The sequence below is a fragment of the Molothrus aeneus genome, chromosome 4 (genome assembly GCF_037042795.1).
Source record: "Molothrus aeneus isolate 106 chromosome 4, BPBGC_Maene_1.0, whole genome shotgun sequence".
NCBI lineage: Eukaryota > Metazoa > Chordata > Aves > Passeriformes > Icteridae > Molothrus > Molothrus aeneus.
The window spans coordinates 20,148,158-20,172,222 of NC_089649.1; the positions used below are offsets into that span (position 1 = coordinate 20,148,158).

The 24,065-nt window shown below is 37.0% G+C and overlaps 1 protein-coding gene across 1 annotated transcript in view; it reads left to right on the top strand.

The window, feature by feature from the left end:
* Positions 1-24,065, top strand: part of CCSER1 (coiled-coil serine rich protein 1) — a 544,953-nt gene that overhangs the window by 34,048 nt on the left and 486,840 nt on the right. Inside the window, exon 3 of the mRNA XM_066548974.1 lies at positions 12,875-12,968. Coding sequence (XP_066405071.1) covers positions 12,875-12,968 — 94 coding nt within the window. The remainder of the gene's footprint in view (positions 1-12,874; positions 12,969-24,065) is intronic.

The following is a 24,065-nucleotide window of genomic DNA, read 5'->3' on the forward strand; positions in this document are numbered from 1 at the left end:
CAGTTTAGACTTGGTTTCCTTTTTACTCTACATTGCCTCAAGACATTTCAGAAAAGAATGATTTAATAATAGACACTGTACCCAAACGAAAAAGCTAAATTTCATGCAGTATGACATCATGGCAAAAAAGATACTATGTGAATTTTCTTTTTTAAATATTGCACTAATTTTTTTTTTTCCAGTATATGAACACTGCATAGAGATACTGATTAAAAGGCACCTTTGTCATTTTGCATAGGCAAAGGATGCTGACACTGAAGGAAGCCATTATGACCGAGGCAGTTACAACTCTCAGTTTTCTACCTGGATTTTGCTTGTAGCAGATGCAGTGCTTGAATTTTACTTTTACAAATATCTGCTGTAGCTCAGCTTCTGCATTTTGCCTTTGAGACTGTCACTTTCCAATTTAGTGAATGTTGGTAAAGAGGTTCAAAATTTCCCAGGGAAAGGACAAAAAATGTTGTGATTAGACAATGGGAAGGCACAAACCTTGTTCTTGAGGAAAGTAGGCTAATAAGGTGTTAATTTTAAGAGTTCTTGTACTCTTCCACTGCAGAGCTGGGAATAATAGCACTGCATAGTACTGAACTCCAGAACAATTTTTACATGTGCTGGCTTTTTCACAATGATTGTGTTTTATTTATGACTCCAGTAAGTGGAAAGAAAAAAAAAATCCCTGATTTTTTCTTGATCCAGTCTATACATACAGAATTAAGGCTGCAGAAGGGATGGGCTTTAATGTTTGATCATATTTTTTTGCTCAGCACATTCAGTAGTATCTGGTTTTTATGTAGCTTCTGCTGCCTGATTCATCGACATCTTTACCTCTGTACTTTCATTTTACACTAAAAACAACAGCAACTAAGAGAAGGAGCTTACATGTAGAAAAGCATCATAAAAATAGGGATACTGACCAAGAAGGAACATGTCACTGTTTTGGATATGTGAAGATGTCTGCTAATCCTTGTAAAAAGTGATATTGGAACCTGTTGACTGAGGTGAGGTTAGAACCCAGTTGAGAATAAGTAGTTTGTAGTTTTAACATCACTAATATTAGTGATAGGTATAGTGCAAGTACTCCAGAATAAGATACTCAGAAATATAGTACAAGTACTTACTCAGTCTTGTGAACATTTGAAAATAATGCCAGTCTGCCAACTCTAAGACATCAAATACTTGCTGTTTAATACTTCAGCTTATTCCTAAAGTCTTCACTATATAGTCTCGAAGTTCTTTTTAGTACAAATTTGAAAATTGTTACATGCTGAACAAGATTTTGTGGCAGGTATTCTCTAAATGAGTTTATTGTGATGGACCTACTGAAGCTTAGCCCATGAGGACTCATCTCAGTCATGTTATGGGATAAAAACCTGATGCACTGAGCAAGTTGGGGTTTTTGTGGTATTGCTTTAGAGTGGGAAAGAAACAGAAACACTTTGTTATCTGAACCTATAAATGCCACTATCCCATTCAAATGAGAAGACTGTGTTTTACTTAATTCTGAAATAAAATGATAACTTACCCTGTGATCCTTTTAAAGTCTAGACTGTTGACCGAGAGCTTTTTTTAGGCTTCTTAACAATTTGCCCTGAGCACCTAGCTGTTAACAAATAATGAGAGCATTGATTCGATGAAAGGGAAAAAAGTCCCAAACTGGAGCACATTAGACTATTAAATTAAAAATTTATTCCAATTAGTACTGGGGGACTGCTTTCTACTGTAGCAAATTAGGCAGCTGGGAATTAATGGCAAGTGAAAATCATTATAATGACAGTCTTTTTTGGTTAAGATTTGAGAAAGTTTCTGACAGTGTCACCATGACCTCAAAGAGTTTAAATTGCTCTCTAGACTAGAGATGCATAAATGTTGATTAGTGAAAAATGTCTTTGGAGTACTTCCTAGCAGAGCTGAGCCTTTCTAGACTGTCTGAGGTGTAACTCTAAGTGTAATAAGCCACCCGTCTCCATTTGTTCAAATACAAGGCTTGTCACATCCTCAGGATGAAGACTTCCACAACTTCTTATATGATATTTATATGGCAAACCAGAGAGCCTTTAACAGCCAAGTTGCTGATTCAGTGACTGAGTTTTTTCACTTACTGTCTTTCTAAGCCAATAATATGCTATTTCTATGCTATTCTATATTGTATGCCCATTATTTGTGTTAAATTTACAGGAAGAATGGGAATTATCAAAGAAACACAGCAACTGTTAAAAAACAAAGCCACATAGTGAACAGAAAGAAGTGGAAACAGAATTGGGGGCAAAAGACGTATAAGCAGAGTGAAAGACAAGTTTTGTGCTTGGCTTTGTGGTAAATCCTGTACCTAATGTTTTACAATTTTTTTCTGATCTAGACACTGATCCAATCCCTACAATACTTACATGCATATGGGGTCCAAATGTCATATATATATACATCTATATATATATAAAAAAACATGTTTTATGTAACATTATTATTTGAACTTCACTGGTTGGGATGCATCAGCAACTACATTTTCTCAATCTGATAAGTCTGACATCAGTCTGATTTTTTTAAGCTGCTATATTGACTCAAATTACTGAAGGATTGGATGTCCTGCAAGCAAGTAACAGCGTGTGAGGCAATTAACATTGCTGAGGGTTATGTTGTACTTAAAATGAACTCTGAGTTCATTGCCTTACAAAAGGAATCATCTTCAGCTTCTGCTTTAGGCTCTGAAGCAATGATGAAATAGCGCTGTTGTTGGGGTAGGCTGAACAGACAGAGGTGCCCAAGAGCTTTAAGCTGGCCTGATTATCTTCCCCGGCCTTAGTTCAGGGTGTGTTATACCTCTCCAAGAGTGTTGTGTTCTCAGGCCTTTCTGCTTTGCTCTGGCAGGGAGATCACCCTCTTAATAGCACACTGACTTCATCAACAGATAATTTTTTGGAGGGAGGCGAATGCTGTGACACAGCCAGATTGTGTTGGTTGTCCCTAGTTGTGGTTGGCAAGGTGAGTGGCAGCTTTGATGCAGTTTTGGTCATCTCTGGACTTGGACATAACAGCCAGGTGAACTCTGTCACGCACATAGTGTTCTCTTGTTAAGCTGGGAATCCTGGCATGCCAAATTTTTCTGTGCAGGTGTAGCACCTGCGTAAATCGTGGGAAAGAATTGGACACTGTTTTATAGATATTGAGGCTGTTCTTTCATTCTGTGGTCTATAGCCAAATATTTGCTAGAAGATGATGCAGATGTAGATGCTGAAAGAGATAGGTGTCTTAAGCATCAAATACTTCTTAAAAGTACAGGGGAGAAGTAGCAAAGCCAGTCACATTGCTGCATTGCAGGATTTTCTGCAACTGGCTGTGATTTCTGTCCCTGGGATTTCGATACCTCTCCAGGAAGGGATGTTGCATTTTGTATTGCTGCTGTTAGTCAAAGCTTGTAATGGTTTGCCTTGCTTCAAGTTCCCAATTCACTGCCCGCTCAACTGTGATAATAAAAGAAAAAAATCTTTCTTCTGGACCAATAATTGACATTACAGTTTTTCTTCCAATAAAAAAGAAAAAAGTATGCAGTAGTGGAAAAATGCCTTTTGAGCAGAAGAATTTCTCAAATAATGCTATAAACCCCTGTTTACCAGAGCAACTGTAGGCCAAAGTTGCCATGGAAACAGAAAAAATTCAAATAATATTAGCCATAGCATATCTATTATATATTGCATTAATGACACTATACCAAAGGGTCACTAGTGGTTTCATTTGCAAGGCTCACTTTTCAGTGATTTATCACCAATATTAGAGGCTAGAATTCAAAATTAGAAATGGAAGGTTCAGCCTTAATTGGCTTATAATAATATTGTGAAGGAAAAAATATTTATTTAATCATATGTCTAGAAGAGTTTTGAGTTTTTGATATGCAGAAAGTTCTTAGTCTTTTCTTAGAAATAAAATCATGCTCAAGCCATAAAACAGATTATTCTCACTTGACATCCAAAAGTGCTGACTCCAACCGTATAGCTGATATAACTAAAACTGGAACATTCTTTTATTTGCAAGGAAAATCAATCAGTTCTTGAACTTGATATGTACCTGTTTGGGGAAAGGAGTTTTGAGCTCAGCTGTGTCTGCCAGATGACGGTGGCTGGTGCAGATGACTGTGGCAATGGGTGAGTTGTTCTGATGTAGTTTGTCAGAACAGTCAGAACAGTGATATTCTTTAGGTAAGAGTTGGACACAGGAGTGGTAGGGGTTTGTCATGAGTATAAATACTTAGGTTCTTCCTATTGTATCCCCTGATGTTAAATTTTTCTCTTTTTGGCACTCAGGTTCTCCCTAGTTCTATGATAAGGTTTTTTTCCCTCCCCCACAGGTTGAGAAAAGGCAAAAATAGAATTAAAGATTGCTTGGTGTCATAAAACAAATTTTGACCCTTTAAATATTGACTAAAGCACTGACTTGGGTCCTTTCATGACAGACGAAGTTTTAAGTGACAGAGAGTTTAGGTGTAAGTTATGTTTGTAATTTGAGTGGTTTTGGAAAAAAATAACCAATCTGTGTGTTGAATAACCTGTTGGACACTGTTAAGATGTACTCACATCTCTAAGGTATATACTAATAAGCTTCACAGAGGGGTCTGAATTACATCCTGTATAAATGCGGGAATGAGACACTCGAGGAGCTTTTTCTGTGTTTGGCAGAAGAATCTGGCGAGAGTGTAGAAAAATTACACGAAGCTGTGTTCTGATAATGATTGCACTAGAAGGCTTGCATAACACTTTGCCTATTACAAAAGCTGTAAAAATATTAACTAATCCATAAAGCAGACTACATGTTGCAGATGTGTCCCTCTGCTGGGAGGAAAGCATATGTGTGTGTGAGTGAGGAGAGGAAAAAAAGTTATTAAAGGAAGCTTTATTTGGTCCCTTTAAGGTTCATTGAATTTTTTGGACTGTATTTTCATACTTCCCTAAGTGTGTTTTTTTTTCCCCCCTAGGATTCTGTAAATGAAATTGCAGATTGATGTATGTAAAACGTATTCATACACCTTTTTGAACACAGAAAATCCCATTGTCTTGGTTCTGTTTACAACCAAAGTGAATCTCAACACTCTAAAATTATTTGGAAGAGTGGTGACTATTAAGTAAAGCACCTCTCTGATAGTTTTTTTCCTTTTTTTCACAGATATGATTCTCAGGCTTTCTGCTGTGTGGAAGTTTTGGCACATTTTCAGTGTCACTTTTACTTTAAAAGTCTTAGAAAATAGTAAATTCAGGGTTAGGTAACTGCTGTCTTTCATCAGGTCTGTCAAGAGCTGATTTTATCTAGGGTTGGCTTGAACATTTAGATTTAGAATGCTATGATAGGTGCTTAAAATTGCTTAAATTTGCTTAAAATTGTATAAAACTACAACTTAAGTGCTGAGGCCACCTGTTGCCTCCCAGCTCTCTTCAGAGCTGTTTATCTGTGCCTGTGTTGCAGGTGGGTGTGTGCACATATGTGTATGAATTAAAGATGGCTGCTGAAGTGAAAATGGGATTGTTTAGGAGCAAGGTCAGTGTTGCTGGGATGGTCCTTGCCATTGTCCTCAGTAAAACGGGATTGTTTAGGAGCAAGGTCAGTGTTGCTGGGATGGTCCTTGCCATTGCCCTCAGTAAAAATGGGATTGTTTAGGAGCAAGGTCAGTGTTGCTGGGATGGTCCTCGCTATCGCCCTCATGGGCTCTGTGGAGGCCAGGCTGTGCTCTCTGAACTGTTGGGAACTGGATCCAATGCGTGCTGCTTCTTCCTTCCTTATCTTTGTGCACTCGTCCTTGGCTTGTCCTTGTCAGCCTCCACCCCAAAAGGAAAAGGAGGGGTCTTTATCCACCTCTCCTATAGGTCATCTAATTTTTGGAGTGACAATTAATTCTGATTCCATCGCTTGTCTCTCCCCTCCTGCCTGTCACATCACCTCTGTTATCATCTTTGAGGTTTTTTGTGTGTTTTGCTACACGTGGCTTGTGCAAATACGACACTCTTCTCTGTTTGAGTCTTTGGAACTGAACATTATTCATATTCCTGTGCTTAGCAGTGTTACAAAATACTTTTGTCTTGTTACCAGTTATACTATTGGTGGCTTTCCTGTGCTACCAAAATGCTGGCTATTGCCCCTCTATTTTTGACTGACAGTGTGGCAGAACAGGAGCATGGGCAGGTCCTGTTTCTGCCACCAGCAGCTGTTGGGCTTGGCTCATTCCCTTGAGTGGCTCCAGGGAGCTTGCCGGATCTGTGGCACAACGAGCCCTGCGTGGGTGAGCGCCAGCCTGAGTCCTGTTGGGAGACTCCATTAGTTATAATCACTCAGGCAAGAGGAGCATCACTGCAGACATTGATTTAATGCACAGGGAGAATCGAAAGGGCAGAAGCACCAGTCAGGTGGAAAGTGCTGCTCTTCCCTTACATGGCTGAAAGAGTGCACGCGGAAAATATTTTGAAGAATAGCATGATGGATCTGAGCTCTATAGTTAGACTGTTCCCTCCACTGCTAATTTTCTGTCTTTGGTTCTTAAGGGCACATTAATTTTATTTAATAATTGGATTTTCACATATTAGCTAGCATGGCAACATTTATATTTTCTTTTCTAAAGTCTTCATTTTATTCATGTAGGGAATAATATGTTTTTTGGGTGGTGCTGTTCAGGAGAAAAGAACTGTTTTAAGCTGCTCTTGGTATATGCAAGTAATCCATAAGCTTTACACTTGATGCAAAGATTTTCAGGCTGTTGGCAGAGATTCTATGTTTTTAAAAGTTTTTCTGTTTGCTGGATTTCATATACTTTCATTTTCCCTTTGAAGTGTGTGGGAGAGAGCAGAAGGGGAAATACTTCATTATGTCCATGAATTATTCAGGTACAGTTCTAGCAGCTAACATTACTTTAAATAGCTCAAGGTCTTTCTTTTTCCTTGAGTATGTCTCAGTTTTCATTCTTATGCTGATTGTATGCCACATTCCTTTGTTGAATACAATTTTGATGAAGTACTATCCTTTGGCAATCTTTAGAAATCATTTCAGTCTTGAAATAAGTATTTAATTTTGTTCTTCTCCAGTATCAGATATTCAGTGACCCTCAGTTGATGCAGGTGAATTGTCATACATGTGACTTTACAAAAAATCAAATTATTCTCCCTAGAGTGTGTTTTCTATATACTCTTGTGAAGGCATTGATCTCAAATGGCCTCCCACATATATTTATACAGTGAAGGAAAAAAGGAATCTATAATATTAGATATTAACATTTACTACATAATTTCAATGGGGAGGCGTGAGCATTAAATCCTTACATTTTGGAAATGTCCTTCCCTCTCCTACTAGTAATATATGAAAATCTGTATTTAGAAAATAGTTAAGAACAGTTATACAGAGGAAGACAATTAGAAAGGTGTCTAGAGGCCAATGTGACAGGAAAGGAAAGCAAAACAGAACCCAAAGTGAGCTTAAAATATTGTTCTTGTATTTCTAAAAATATCTTTGAAAATCCAGTGATCGCTGCATTATCACTTATGCAAATGAGACCCTTGCTATTATTTCTGGGGGAGAAAAAAGTATTAAAATTATTCCCCTGAGATTTCAGGCTTTGCTGATACAGTCTGAAGAGGCAATGGGGCAGAATTACAGATAGTTGAGGAAAAATATAGGTCTCTGTGTGTGTACAAGACTCAGGTTTCCAAGAGGGATGCCCATGACCAAATCTCAACTGCTCAATTTAATTGCAGCAGCAGTGAGAATTTTGCAAGGCAAGCATTAGAGGAAATGCAGTGACAAAAGAGTGTCAGAGCAAAGCTTGACCAAAAGATCCATTTAAGATTGAAATGTGGTCAATATGTTCATGACATTGAGGTTATGGCAATGTATTTATAACCAGAGTTAACCAGTGTATGTTTTCTTCAGCCATGGTTGTGCTTGAGAGAAATGGTTTTGAACTGAATAATTGCAAACATGCCAATGCTTCACTCTTGTAGCTTAAGTTGCTTACCAGATCTCAGGTTCTCAAATCTCTGAGCAAATAGTCAAGATTTTGTTGCAGTAACACAATTCAGCAATGAAATAGAAATCTTAATCTGTGTAAAAGAACCTGGAAGAACTGGAAAATGCAAGGCCCCAGATTCAGCCTGTGTGTGGTAACCCAAAACACTGGTCAGAAAAAAAGAACTGCATCCCCTTGTTCAGCAAAACAAGGTTTATCAGGCCTGAATCTCTCTCAAGATGACCAGTATAGCACTTAAGAAGTATACAGAAGTTGTTTGTATATCATGTTGACCAGAGAGTACATGTTAATTAGAATAGGATGACAAAATAGCAGATACAACATTCCAAAATGCTGGTAATGACAGAGAATCTGTGTCTGCAGCCTTGGGGACCTTGCTGTTACGTCATTATTTCAATTGTATAGACGAGCAAGAAGCGTAGAGTAAAGATGTGGGAAAACATGAAGAAATTAATTTTTTATTGGTGCTGCTGATTACTGGCTAGTTCAAATGGGGAAATTTGTTACCACAACCTGATTATTAAACTTAGTTTTATCTATGAGTTGTAAATATTCAGTCTACATGGATTTAGCCTGCTTGGCTTTTATGTATTGTGCAATTAATACAGTTTGCTTGGTCCATGTGGAGTTGAATTATGTTGCTTAACAAAATAATATACACTAGTGTATTTACATATTCATGTGTGTGTTTTATTACCATTTTTAAAAAGCAAAGTAGTCAATTTTTAGAGGACTGTACTGTAATTCCATAAGCAGTAATTTGACTAGGTGTTTATATACTTAAGTTAGTTATTTGGAATAATAATTAGGAAAAAAACATAGTAAAGAAGCCTTCATAAGAGATGTTATTTGCTTTTTAATATTTAAAACTCCGTGGTAGATTTGAGACCTGTTACCTTAGGCTTTTTATATATATTTACTGCTAAAGCTGCTGTTATTTATTCCAGACTAATTTTTAGTGTTGTACTCTGAACTGAACAGGTATAAAAATAATTCAATACTTTGCTATTCTGGAAAGGGACTAAAATTTATGTATTGTGCACTAGATTTCTTTTCATTTGTCCTTCTTAGGAAGGGAAACTGGGAAGAGAGAAAGGAGATAGGGAGAGTACTAAGGTGTAGGGAGGAAATCTTCTTCAACAAGCCTGAGTAAACTTACTGGCTGAGGGAACTGTGTGCCTGGTACATCTGTATTACTATTTTAGCTGTTTCTGAACTGTACCTGTGCAAACCATTGGCTATCTTTTGATACTCAAGCTGTTTGTAGGTTATGTTACTTAAGAATGTTAACGAAGTTGTAACTAGGCCCAGACTAAGCTGAGCACCGTTGCATTCAGTGAGTCCTGTGTAAGATACCCAGTTGGATGAAAATACCAGTTTGTACTTCTTGTGGTTGCTGAAAGAATTTTCAATATGAAAATGTTAACAAGAAGTTACTGATGCCTTGAAATATCCTAGGATGGGCATCCTGTTTTGCTTACAGCCATTATTGGTTAACACATCCTGAGCCGTTGTATGAACTGCTGCCATTTAGGCTGAGTTAGTAACCTTTAAATTATTACTGCTGAATTCTTGTGTGAATAGCAACTTCTTAAAATAACTGTGGTAGTCCACCAACTCAAAGGTGGAAAGTATGGCTGGCAAACTGAATTTATTAGTTTTTAAACTGGTTGCAGGCTGTGTTGACCGAGAAAATCTGAGACGTGTGGGCAAATGATTGATTCAGTGTGTTCACGTGCTCTTCTCACAGGTTATGATCAACTTCCAGATAGACTGAAGAAAAAAGTATAATCATGTTAATTTTGAGTCCATTATAAAGTCAAAATAGTAGTAGAAGGCAAGCATACCCTGGAAGTAGGAAGTATGTCTTAAGGCTTCTAAAGGGCTATTACAGAGTCAATAAGGACCTTTTTGCTGCAAGGTTGTGCTTTAACTAAATGGTTTGCCTCCTCAAATAAATAAAAGGTATGCCACCCTAAATAGATCATGAATGGTTCCTTGAGATTTCGATGGAAGAATTAATTTCTTTTTCTTTATGTAGCAGTAGAAAAGCTTTGAAACGACTCACTTGGAATGCTCTTTAGGGCTTGATCTCTCTCTGATTTTATTTTTTTTAATATTTAATTGTGTTATTCCTCAAAGACTGCTGTGGCAGTGGTGAGGGGAAGAATGGGCAAAGGGTCAAGAGATATTAAACTTTAAAGGAAATTACAATTTTTGCTAATTATCATAGCAACAAAGGAGTAATGAATCCTGGCGAGGAGGCAGAAGGGTGGGAGGACGTTGGTGCGCACTCACAGCGGTATTGCTGAGCTGTGCTGTGACATTACGCAGGTCATTCTGAGAGCTCGGATCTCTTATTTTCTAATTATGTGTTTTCAGAAAATAGTACTTACTTAGAACAGCCTTGGGAATCTAACTAATGCTCTCTCCTTGGGTGGGCTTTTATGCATTTGCGAGTTCATTTTTGGTTTGTGTCCATGGAAGAACTTTGTTCACAGGTGGGCCATCAGAGCAGGGAATCAGCTGAACTGCCTTACATTGACATCCTTGGAGATGGAGCAGCCCTGTCAAGCCCTTGTTCTTGCCATGATGGATAGTAGCTGCTCTAATTTGTTTGGTCCCAGTCCTGTGATTTATCCCTTTATAAAGAGCAAGTGAACTCTTGGGAACAGAGGGAGACTCTTTGCCTGGAGGAGGTACTTAGGAAAGAATAAACCCAAGGGCACTTGCCTGCTGTTGTTGGTGCAGTTGAAGAGGCTGTAGGAGAGGAAAGGCCAAGGGGTCACAAAGGGGTCACAGGTGCTTTGGGCGGGCAGCTGGGAGCCCTCAGCTCAGGTGGGCGAGAAGAGGTTTTGCTGTGCGGAGCAGGATGTACATCAGCCTTGCAGAACAGAGAGGATAGATGGAGCACTGTTTATCTCCTCTCGAAGTGTTACTCAGGTGGTGAAGATCTTCCTGAAAAGCAGTATTAACCAGGAGGAGAGGTGAATACAACTTTTTTTCTTTTGGTCCCTCTTACACGGTTTTTCAGCTCTTCAGTTCAGAAAATAGTGGTTCTGTTTGTGTTTGTTAATTCCAAATCAAATGGAATTTGTTTCTTGATGAAGGCTGTGAGTCACTATGTTTTTGGAGGCAATCTCCCAGGATTTCACATCACACATAAATTACTGCCCAAGGTGTAGGAGATGCTCAATTAACATGAATTCATTGCTCCTTGCTAGTGTAGCTTATCAAAGGATGCTCAGCATTAATATCAATGTGGCTTCAGTTGATCAACTGTAGTATAGACAATAATTTTAAGGTAAAGAACAAACCTGTGTATGCCTGCCTTTTTACCTTTTGCCTCTACTGGCATGAAAAACTTTTAGCTGTTGCTTAAAAATTGCAGGGATTGTTCTTCTGGATATTTTCACTTTTTTTTTTTTGTTACATGAAAAAACAATTTATAAACAAAGTATGTTGTACTTTGTCTGAGTTTAATATACCGTTTGATTAAGCTTGAGTGCATAATAGCATCTACATTTAAAAAGGGAGCAAAAATCTAGTAACAGCATTAGCAGTGACTTCTGTATCTCATAAGAGGCTTCTTGTGCTGATGGTAAGTCAGGGAAAGAATGCAACAAAAAATCCTTGTGTTGCATCTATGTTGTTTGTGAAAGAGTAGAAAACAGAATTTGAAGAAATGAATTCTCCAAAAGGTTAGATAGATGCAAGGTGGTGAGTAGGAATACAAGGGGACATCTATTGTGATAGGAAAATACTTTAAAGAATTAGAAGGAACCTAAAAAAAAATGAACTGAAGTCAAGAAGGGCTTTTACTAGTTTAATGTACGCTACTGTGATATTTCTCTACTTTCTGTACAGCAGATTGCTATGCAGAGATCTCCCACACAGTTCAATGCTTTGGGACAATAACCTGGCCTCTTTCACTCTGATTTGTTATGTTACATTAATGTTGGGAGCATGTGCAGGGCACAGGGTGCCAGCATCCATCCCATGCAGTATCTAATGCCTTAGCTTGCCTGTGGATGCACTGAAAAATTGAGCCTTGCAGTATTGCTTGTTGATCATCAAACAAAATGGCAGCTGGAGAAGGCATTGTATTAGCTTTGGTTGGGTGTTGGTGGCTGTGGAGAAAATCAGTGTATTACCACATCAAAAGAAATGACCATGAAATAAAATACACATGGGAAGAAGACAGAGAATTATTATCCCTGTTTGTAAACCTGCCTTATCTGTCTGTGGTTAAGACTAGGCAAACACATGGTAATGGGGACCTAAGCAGCTACACTTAAGAGTCAGGTTTCTTCTCTGTCTATATAAGCCTTTGCCACCCACATAAGTACTTAAAAAGTGACAAGTTGATAATTCATGCCTGAATTTTCTGTTTATGCTACATTTGCATCTCTTTATCTTTTTGATAAATAAAACAGTAAATCTCTCTTCAAAGTATATTAGTAAGGGCTGGCAGTGCTCAGAATTACAAAATTTAATAAAAAACATGCACTGATACTTTTATGTTGTGCTAAAAATAACATTTTTATTCTTCATAAAAAGTTATGATTAAACTTGCAAAGGCACAAAACCATCACTGAACAGGTAGATGATGATATTATTTGTACTTCTGGGGTTTTTTGTTAAATGTTTGGGATCCTCTAAAAAGACAACGGTAACGAACGCTCTTCAGGTTGGACGGTTGTCTCATACCAAGTCTCACTGGTCTAATGTTAGCAGAAAAATTTTCTGTATCTTCTCCTTAAACATGTTTTCCAGATTTGATTGGAAATCATTTTGTGCAAAGCAGTTTGGCTAAAAGATCTGTCTAAATGTTTCTAATGCTTCTTTTCTTTTTTTTTTCTTTTTTTTTTTAATCTATGCTAGGATGTTTTGAATAACTTGGGTTCCTGTGAGTTGGATGAAGATGACCTAATGCTTGACTTGGAGTTCCTGGAAGAGCAACATCACCAACGTTCTGGTAAGTCAGACAAATGCTGTCTGTCTTTAGTGAGGTAATGTTATTCTAGGAATAAAAAGCAAATATGTTCAGTACAATTACTTGGAAATAAAAAGGAGTAATTTTCTTGGAAGGAGGAGAGTGGTATTCCTTTTTTAGAGTTATTTCTAAATGTGTTTGTTATTAATCAGAATAATGCTGTTTATACAGGACTTGGACTTCATATGGTCAGTTATGAAATGGAAGTGATTTTTACAGCTACAGAATTTCAGTACCAAGGGCAGACCCATCTGTTTTTCTAAATACTTAAAATGACTGCTGCCTACCACAGGCACTTAACAAAAGAGCATTGGTGGAATAATTGTGGTCACTTTTTCTGTATGCCAGAATAATATTTTTCAAATAAAGAAGGTTTGGCTTGAAACAGGAGTGTAACTTGATGGTTTCTCACTTGTTTGGTTAAAGCCTTGTTGCACTGCCTTGATTAATAGCAATAGACTATTGCTATATACTGTGTTTACTACCATTTTATAAATAGGATTATGCAAGGTTAAGTTGTTGGACCTGTGAAGAGGAATTTCCTTTGCTGGGATGTGGGACAGCAGGGGCCTTGTCTGTGAATAGAAGTCCTGCTAACTCAGCAGCATTTGGAGAGTCTTCAAACCTGTGTGGGACTTGTACTTGATCCCAGGTAGAATTCTGGATTTGTACTCTGCTGTGATGCTCTGTTCTGACAGTGCCAAGAATTTAAGCCCGAGGAATTCTCACTTTCTCTTTTACCTGCAGTTCCTTGATCCCAGTTTCTCCCTCATAGATGCCCATAGTGCACATTCTTGCAGACTCATGTGGAAGGGGTTTTTGAGATGTGTGCTGGCTGGTGTGGACGATCTTCAGTTCTGGTTTCTTCTTAGATGCAAATTTAGCAATGGTTACAGATGAACTGCTGGAACTGTGGTCCTGATATTTTCTGTGTTTGATTGTTCTGTGAAGATATCTGAATTATCTCTATGATAATTCTGTTTAACCATTGTGCTGTGCTTTTAAACCTGTTTGCCTATCTACTTATAGGATGAAACATCTGTTCTGTTTGCTTTGGTAGGGAGTGTGGAGGGTTGTAGCAGTAATATGTTCATGATAATAGTTTTCTAAATTATTGGAAGCTGGGATGCAATAAATGAACTGCACAGAAAAGGCCATTTCTAACCCATTCTGAAAAGTGCTATTAACTGTTTACAGAAAGTTGAATGGTGAGGAAAGAAATGTGGTTTCAAAAAGCTTCAGAAGCAAATATTGAGCATTTTATAAGAAATCATGGGGTTCAGACTTAATTATTCCCTGGACTGGTTGGAAAGGAATTAAGTGGCAGAATTTTCTATGAATAAACTTCCCTGATGTGTTGCACTTGGCCTGACCTTGGTTTTCCTTCTTTTTTTTTTTACAAAGCATTTGTGAATTAACAGTGAAATAAAAATTATGTCCAGTATATGATTACAAAGATTTTGTAGCAGCTTCTGGAGCAGCTAAAATAATAATGACTGAGTGACATACTTGATAGAGAAGTAATTAAGATGGAGATGTGATATGACACGTAATCTTCCTGCTCTTGGCTCATTATCCAGAGCAAATGAGATGCTTTTAAAACAGAGATCTACATTGTCATCTGAAGAATGGTCTTCTGAATGACCATTTCTATCCTGAGTAATAAAACAGACACACACAATGCAGTATGCACATTTAACATAACACAAATGTGTTTATTTTAGTAATATTTACTCTTTGCTTTTATTTTTTTTGGTGGTAAACCTAGCTGCAAAAAAATTTAGTGTTTCTCTAGCTGTCGCTGTTTTTTTAAAGTCAATCACTTGGAAGATAGCTTTGGAAGGGTAGAGCCACAGTATGTTGACTAAATTCTACCAGGAAAAGCTGATATCTTTATTTTGCTTGAGGATCTGGCCCAAAATGGTTCATGTGGTTGTAAGTCATCACCTTAATTTGTATTAAGATATTGAGGCAATATGCTTGATTTTTAGTGACAGCATTTGAATACCACTGAAGTGCATAAAAGCCTTGAACTAGATAATGACATTTAAACACTTTTAACAAATTCCTTTTCTGATTCCTTTGTGAAGTTGTGGCCAACTTCCAGGATTTAAGAAATTTCAACAAAAATTCTTTTCAGTAATTCCAAGTCAATCTGTTCTTTGTTTACACTTCTGGGTTTGCTTTCTTTTTTTCCAAGAGGCATCTCTATTCATACCTAAATAGAATTCTTCTAAACTTTTTCAATTAAATTACATTATCAAATATTATCAAATATTTTTGGTGCAATTTTTTCTACAGGCACCAGAATTCAGAAGTGATCACGTTAAAGACATACAGTTAATTTAATGCAGAGCTTTACACTTTCATAAATCAATCAGATTGAAATTGATCATATTTCTGGGCATGCACATATAAGCTCTTTCAGGTAATTGGGAGGTAATGTATGTTTTTTGAAAGATTTTTAATTCTGACTGCTTCAGAAACAAGAAGACTGCAGATTGCACATGGAGGATGAGCCAGTACTGTTACTGTGGAACATACTATTCTAATGGAGTTTGAATTAAACCAAAGGACTGTTTAATCCTTCCTGGCCTGAAAAGTAGATCATTTTCTGTAATTTTTGCCAGTTGCAGGTTTGTTGAACATTTTTTGAAGGCTTCTTTAAAACTATGAGCTTGCGAGTTTACCTATGGCTTGCTTCAGTAAAATTCATTCAGGACATGTGCGGGTGTACAGATTTGTGAGCCTCCTTTAGTTAGAGGTTAGATGGCCATGCTGTCTCTTCTATAGAAGATTCAGCCCTATATTATGTCAGCTTTACATATTTAATCCATTTTATTGCAGTATTTGTTTGCCTTCCTAACAAGGTCCTCATGTTTCCCTAATACTTGCAGGGGATCTGTGTACCTGACATTCACACGTGTGTCATACTGAAGTCAGCTGAGGGTTAATGCATTTGTTCTTAGTCTGTTATCAAAATAAAGGTGTTCATGAGTATAAAAATATTGCAGTAAATGCTTCTTTTTGAATGGAAACATTAACATTATGCTCTTCTGGAAGTCAAAGGTATTAGCAGTACTGTGACTGTTTGTAGTACAGTAAAAATCCTGTTCATGTTCTGTGAACTGATGCTGATTGCAGCATTTATTTGGTTAAAGCCATCAGCTGTATTGCCATTCACCTGTGCTCCATTTGGCTTTTGGTAAACAATTCTGTTGGGAATTACTACGGGGAGACATGTTCCAAGAGAAGCTCTGTTCAGTATTTGAACAAATAGATTGCAATATGAAGAGGTATAATTGGAAAATTATTCAGTTCTTTCTTCATTTGTTACAGAGGGATAACTAAGCAATAACTAGGAATAACTATTCTTTAAAAGGCTATGAAAATTTCTAATGACAAATTACATGAATACAAGGGCTAACATCACATTTCTAACTTGAATATCAAAAATTACGCCTTGGTGAGGAGGCTGTATACATCAAGCTGAGTAATTTAGAAATAACAATTCTGAAGAGTACTGCCCCAACTAATAAACACTGTTGATGAACTGATTAATGACAAATTGAGAAAATCTCTTAAATGCCACTAGGAGTTCCAGTTTTTTAGAGATTTGTTAGTTAAGATATGATTTACAACACTTTCTGCTTTTAGCTGCTCTAGTTCAAAGAACAGTATTTGCTAGGTTGAGGATATGTCTCTGACTTTGTACTGAAGCTTACAATATAATACTAATTTTACAAAATAATTGTATTGTATTGATCTAGCATTGTTTTAGTGACCATTTATGAATAGAAAATAAGATTATATTGGAAAGATTTCTGGGAGAATTCTCTATTAAGGAGCTTTCAAGAGGAGCTACAAGCTATTTGGTAGGAAAGGAGATGTTCCAGAAAGTGGTATGCTGTGTTAATTAAAATATAGAAATAGAAAGGAGAAAGAGACAAAGATCTGTTACCTCTTTTGTTGTTTATGGTGGTTTTTATTTCTTTATTTATTACTCCAACTCATTTTTCACTTGTGCTCTTGTTCTGTCCCCTCAGCTTTTCCCTAATGAGCTGGTTGCCCTCCAGCAGCATCCTCATGAAATGAAGTTCCTGCAAAAAGGTGCTATAAATCCTTTTGAGTACTAGTGAATTAGGAAATTAAAAAATATCCCTAACTTTTTCTCTAACCATACAACAGAAGCTAAGGAGACACCTGCAAACCTCAGGCAGATGCTTCTACTTTGGACATAAATGTCTGTGCTTTGCTGGTCTTAGCACAGCTTTATAAGTCTGGAATTCCCTCACTTGCGACTTTCTGTGAGTTTACTGCTTTAATTTACTACTTTTGCTTCTGTTTTAAAGGCTGTATTGTTGAGACGAAGAATGTAAGACAAAGACATTTTATTATCCCTCCTAACACAATTGCTTTGAAATTTAATAAAATAATATTTATATGGTACTTGGTGAGTGCAGAGCACTACTGCATACAAATTCAAAATATTAATCAATGTGATTTGCTTAGAGTTTTGCATGCTGTTCTTAAGATGGAATGGTTAAAATGAAGCATAATATGACATATGTGATGAGTCTTGAGGGTGTCTTTTTATTAATCTCAGTAAATTAGACTTTTAAAATATGCTGCAGCTTTGATTTCCGGTTGTAAAATAATGAAGTCAGTGGTTTCTATAGTGGGAAATCATTGCAGGTTTATAGAAAGTGACAGCATTAATTTAACTTCATTCATTTTCCTTTTCCCTCGTGAAACACGATGTATTGGATTCCAAGTATTGATTAGTCAAATGAATGAGGAAGACCTTTATATTCAGTGATAGAAGCAGTGGGGAATTTAGTCAAGTAATGCTCGTTAATGTGCATGAGTTCTGTGCTGGTGTTGTGCTGTAGCCTATTGAAAACTAAGTGGTTTTTTGTGGTTGGTGTTTTATTAAATCAGGACTGCAGTAAACACTGGCCTTTTCTGAAAGTTCACGACAGCACAGCTATCCAGGGGCTTTGGCAATTCCTCAAATATTTGCCATGGATGGCAGGGTACCCTGCATCCCCCTACAAAGATATGTGTGTGTGTAGCTGGAATTTGCAGTGAGTGGTGTGGCTGAAAGCTGAGGGGCTGCTCCTGGTGCTGAATATTAAGGACATGCTCCTGTCTCCTGCCCATCAGGCTCTACACTATGTAGTGACTGTTCATGGGTGTGATATTGATTAGCTGTGTACCCATGCTGGCCTGTGCATCCATCATGTTGCTGCTGGAATGCTTGCTGAATAGCTTTGAATAATGCAGCTTGCTAAAATTTTTAAGAGAGATTTGTCTTTGGCCAGTGCTTTAGCTGTTTTGGATTAAATGCCCTAGCCTCAGCTGAAAAGCTGTGACCCAGTGTATAGTGAAGCATAGTTACTTCACCCAGCATATTTCAGAAATGAAATTATTTATCTTATTTTCTGCAGGAAAAAAAAAAAGTGGAAATATGAAATTTTATATGAATATGAAACTTTATATAATCCATGAAAATATTATTTTGCTCTTAAAAACAAATAGTTTCAGAGATGGAGCACGTTTTGATCAAACCTAAGTTAAGACTGTGTCTTTTAGAAGCATTTTAAGTGTATTCTTAACTCTGTGGTAATACATGTTTTGGTTCTTGCTCAAGGTTTATGAATGAAATGGCGGCATGGGTTGAATTACAGCATGGGTTTTGTAGACTGAGGGGAAGGCAGAAAGGGTTTTGAGGTGGATACACAAAAATAGTTATGTAAATGTCAAATTGGAATAATTAATTGTATCAGAATATGGTCTTGTAGTAACATCCCTACATTAGATATTAGCTGCCTCACCAACAAAAGCACAGTGTAGTTGTTTTTTTAGGAAGCAAAAGTCTGGAATTTGTGTTGTATTTCTTTGGAATCCAGCTAATCTGCAGATCAATTGCCATCAGTACCCAGCCAAACTAAATTGTTGGTGTAATGACCCAGTGATATTAATTAGGTAGTTGCTGAAGTATTTTCAATGTGATGAACAAACTGTGAAAATTCTGTGATGAGTTTGGAGTTCCTCCTGTGTCTTATTAATTCAATGTATTAATTATTTTTATTAATTTTTTAGTAGGCAGTAGGAGTGCTGAGTTGTGATGAAACTCCTTTGGTCTTTTGGTGGTGTTTTTTTTTTTTTTTTGGCCAGGCATTTGTCAGTGCAAGGAAAGCAAATTTTTCAAAGGTTTTAATTTGCTTTTAAATAGATAATAGAAAAAAAAAGACCCTAACGATGCATTTTTATCAAAAAGTTGCTTAGAACTAGAGCAGAAATACTTCAGTAATTTTTCAGTAATTTGAATGTATTGCTTTGCTCATGAATGTGTTGTTGGCAGCAGATTATGTTTCTGCATTTACAAACAAATGACCTATTTTGATTTTTAATTGGAACTGGACACAATTCCTCGAGCACTTCTGAAACCCCTCTCATTGCCAAATGCCATCTTTTAGAGTTGCCTGTGTTACAGATCAGGCTTGAACTTGAACAGCATTTCTTTAGGTTTCTGCTTGGAATGTGTAATGGCAGTTTGGTTTATACTTGAAGGTTTTGAACACAATAAAGACTGTGACAGTAAAGTAATAGAGAACTCTGTGTCTCTGCCAAAGAGCAGGTTTAAAGAGTATTTAGCTAACTAGAATCTTGCCCTGTCACTACAAATTTTGGATAATAAGGTGATAAAAAAGTAAGAAGTGCTAATAATGAAAAAAGCAGAAAGTGATATGTGACTTCACTACTTTAATTATACCACTATACAGATGTCCTAACACCAATCAAAAGGTAAAGTTCATGTTAGTTTTCAGTTTTGCAAGAGAAAACTTCTTGCTGAATAAATGCCTGCAATTCCTCCATCAAACTTCTTGTGGTGAAGAGCCACAACTGTGACCAGCCTGATTTCACGCATAAGTCTGAATTCCAGCGTGGATTTCAAGTATTGAGTGGAAAGTCACATGCCACTAGTTTCATATATCTAGAAAAAGTTATATCAAGGCTTTTTATATATTTTCAGAATGACGTATTCTACTAAGCTGCACATTTTCCCCTGAAGCATTGTTTAATAAATACTGCACAGTAATGGAATAACTTAAGGTCTCCAGGGAATGAAATAAAACTTGGCATCTTCTAAACTTTTCTAACCAGGGTGTATAGCTTCTGAAAGACCACTGAGCATGGAGGAAAGGGATTTTTGTAGGGTTTGCAAGTGAAGGGATGTGTGGCACTATCAAATAAAAAGAGCATATTTGTGTTAGTCACAAGTCACTGTTGTACACTTGTGGCTAGGCCTGCCTTAGGACTCTGCACGTGTAAAGGGCTGAGAGTAAGGAGAAGAAATAGTGAAGTTAGTATTAAATTGGAATGGAACTAGTTAGAAATTATGGCTAATATAAGGTTAGTCTTCCAGCATCCTGATCCGTATTCTGAAAAAGGAATACTGAATTGAGAGCCCTGTTTCTGTTCCCTTATTTATGTAAATCAGTGGTGCCATCCTATTTTAATTGAGAAAAGAAAATGCAGCCTAGGACTGCTACCAAATGAACTGCTACCAAGTTAACTTTATCCTAAATCTTTCAGTGTATTTTACTTTAAAAGTTGAGTTGTAACCAAACCTAGATGAGGAGGAAACATATAAGACTAGCTTCTAGCTATGCTTTCCTCAGAATATGTTTAAAACGTGTCTGGGATATAGATAATGTGCCTGTGCTGTGTGTTCTCAGTGGATCAAGGAAAATACTCAGTTTCCTGAGCAAATTGGTATTTTTAGCTCTTTCTTTTGGTGTGAAGAGTGGTGAAGGACTGATATATTCAAATGGTGTATGTTAGATTCCTATCTGACTGTTACAAATTTACTAGCAATATGTATTTGTAAATCCTACTCACTTAAGTGGAGCAGTATCACACAGCATCATATAATTTAGATACCAGCAGTTTTTTTTATTAATGGACAAGAAGTGCAAAAGAGCACAGTCGTGAACTTCAGGGTCATTAGAGAATACTTCTGAGTGAGATGCACTTGTATGGTTATCATGGAACAATTAGATTCAGAGTCCGTATCTCAATTTCCTGCTCTTTCATTATTATAGTGTGACATTTAGTTACAAATCCTTATTCATATTGGTATGCTCAACCATCATTTACTGAAAGAACCAGGACAGTAATTAAATTAGGCGGATTGCCTTTCTTCATTCCTTTGATTTTATACATACATTGAGATGAAACATCATCTTTAATAATATCTGCAGGCAGAAAATAAATGCAATAATAAACATTACGAAAAATCAAAGCATAGTGTCCTATTTAAAGCAAATCTACATTTCTAGATGGCAAAGTTTAAGTAGGATGCCAAATGCTGCTTTTCTCTCCTGCTTTGTAAATTTACAAAGATCTGGACTGGATGTCTTGCTAAAAGGAAAATGTGATGAACACTTCGGAGGAGTATGGCCTGTATTCTTACTTTTGTGAGAGATTTAGGGTGTAAGAGAAACAATTATGAGCTTACAATTGTTTTACAGAATAGCCATAAGTCTTTTTATATAAAAAAAACAATTGCTCCTTCCATACGACTTCTACAGTAATCCTACTTCAAGGTCAGACTGAGACTTTATGTGAGTTACTGATGGCTTTTGACCTTTGGAAATACTTATCTCGGGGATCATTGTAGCTTCACTCTTAGGTAAAGAAAGAAATAGTATTCTGATAGTTAAAACTTGAGTGTGGGTCTCTTGGGTTGAGCTGGATTCTCTGATGCTGATTTCCAGCGTTATCGTGGGCTCGTCAATTAATTTACTTGTAGTACATAAGTGGTACTCCAGTAGTCATGGGGGTTTGGCATTAAAGTCTGAGAGAGACTCATGATACCAATGGGATGGAGCTGCAGTAATAACTAGAGTTATTTCAGTCTTTAGAGGCCAATTATGTTCTGGTTTGTGCCTCTTCGTGTGTCATTCCAGGAAGTGGAGCAGACACTGCCATTGCTGTTGCTGGTGTATCTGCTACTGTTACTGGTCCTATGATTTTTTTTATTTCCTTCTGCAGAAAAAATGCCAAAGCAAACCACAAGTTTCTTCATTTAAACAAGAGGAAAAAATATTGCGAAAGCCTATCATACTAATCAACTAAAGCCTGGGCTCAAATCTAAATTGCTTTTAAAACCTTTCCAAAATCCTTCATTACTCAAAGATTGGGTCAAATTTGCTGTAGTGTTTGAAAATATTAGGTGACTTTATTTTTGTATGTCTTTACCTGACTCTCTTGTGATGAGAGAGTCTGTTGTTCCTTCTTTCATCCCTGTGAGTGTTCTGTCAAATACTTAATATTGTTTAGATTTTGTTGAATTTCATTTATGTTTTAACCAACTTCCCTTGAGGGGGAAGGAATTCAGAAATAAATGCTGTGCAGGCAGTAAACCCTGAGATTTATTGCAGCCTAGGTTCAACTTTAGGAGGGGGGATCAATAGGTAGCAAATGCTTGGCAGGTTGGTTGGGGCTACAGGGTCTTCCTGAGACATGAGAATGTTTTGTCCTCTCAGGGACTCCTAGAAGAAGGCTGTGCTTTTGGTTTGTATAGCCTAGCTAGTTTTCTGCACTAAGAAGGACACTGTACACCTTTCTTTGCCAAGGGAACAATTTGAGATAAACTCTGAAAGGTAACCTTGAAGAAATTTTCAGGTTGTACCTTCTGTAGTTAGGCTTATGTTAGGAATATTCCATCTGACCCAAAGTGAATAATGTCCAAGAATCTCCTTATCACATTCCAATTCTCAAAATTCTTCCATGCAACCCTTCCTGTAGGGAACAGCTTGACAATGAAAGTTTGTCAAAGGATGGTTTGCGTGCCACTGCTCCAGTAGCTTCATCAAAGGACATTGCATTCCTTGTGCCTGCTGAGGGTAGCATCAGTGTTACAGAGTTTAGGAGTTCTTTCCCCCCCCTAGTTTTGTAATGTTGTGATGTCTTTAGGAGATAAAATCTGCTTCCAGTTAAGATTTAAAGGGAAGTGTGTTTGCAGTGGGAAGTATTCCAAATGCACTTTTAAAAACAACAAACAAGTGTTCTGCTACAGGATGAATAACATGTATATGCACAGATCTGCAAATGGCAAATCATGCACAAAATGTTACTACACACTGCAGTACTGAATCTATGGGTATTCCTATAATTTTTTTTGTTTGTTTATTTTTGGTGGTTTGTTTTGTTTTGACAAAGAACTAAGTATGTATGAGTTTGCTCTTTGAGGAGTTGCTGAACCATAGACTAAAAGGTGGCTGTGAAAAGTTGATAACTGGAGACACTGGCCCCATGAAGCATCCCTCAGCCTATGGTGCTCTGTGTGCATGTGCTTAAAATAGCCTTTGTAGAAATGTCTGTACCTTAGGACTAGCATGTAAACAAATGTGAAGCACACCTTACAGACCAAAGGCATCCCTCTGAGCTGTTTCAGTGTTTAAAATGCTTTAATTCCTTACATGCAGCTTTTGATAGTGATGCTTGTTTGTAATGCAGTAACTGCTGAAACGAGAAATGAAACAGAAAATTGATGGTAAATAAGTGTACTGCCTTTTGGTTGCAGGATGGATAATGTGCTCATTTTCTCTTGCTTTCTTAGTGTTTCCAGCCCTGCAAACACAGTTCACATATGTTTTAGGAAAAAAAGGACTTGAGCAATATCTTTGTAAAGGCTGAGGAAACCAGAGAGGCCCTAGGGCCTGAGAAACTGTTATGAAAAAAAATGTGGGTAGTAAACTTTTTTTATTATAATAAATTGATTTTGCTGACTCTCAAAAGCCCAGGCATCATGATTAACCTGCTGAAGAACTTCCTGACTTGACCAATTTTTTTCTGAGGTTTTTCTTAATAAAAATAGCTATCTACTATAAAAATATACTTATTTGGAGATTGAAAAGCAGGAAGTAGATAAGATGAAAGCACAGCTGTGATAGAATATTATTTTTGTGCTTCTTCCCAAAGCTGTTAATTTCACAGAAAATAGTTTTGATAAGTCTCTGTATTTCTAATACATTTTCTACTTTAATAAAACATGAAATAACTCTA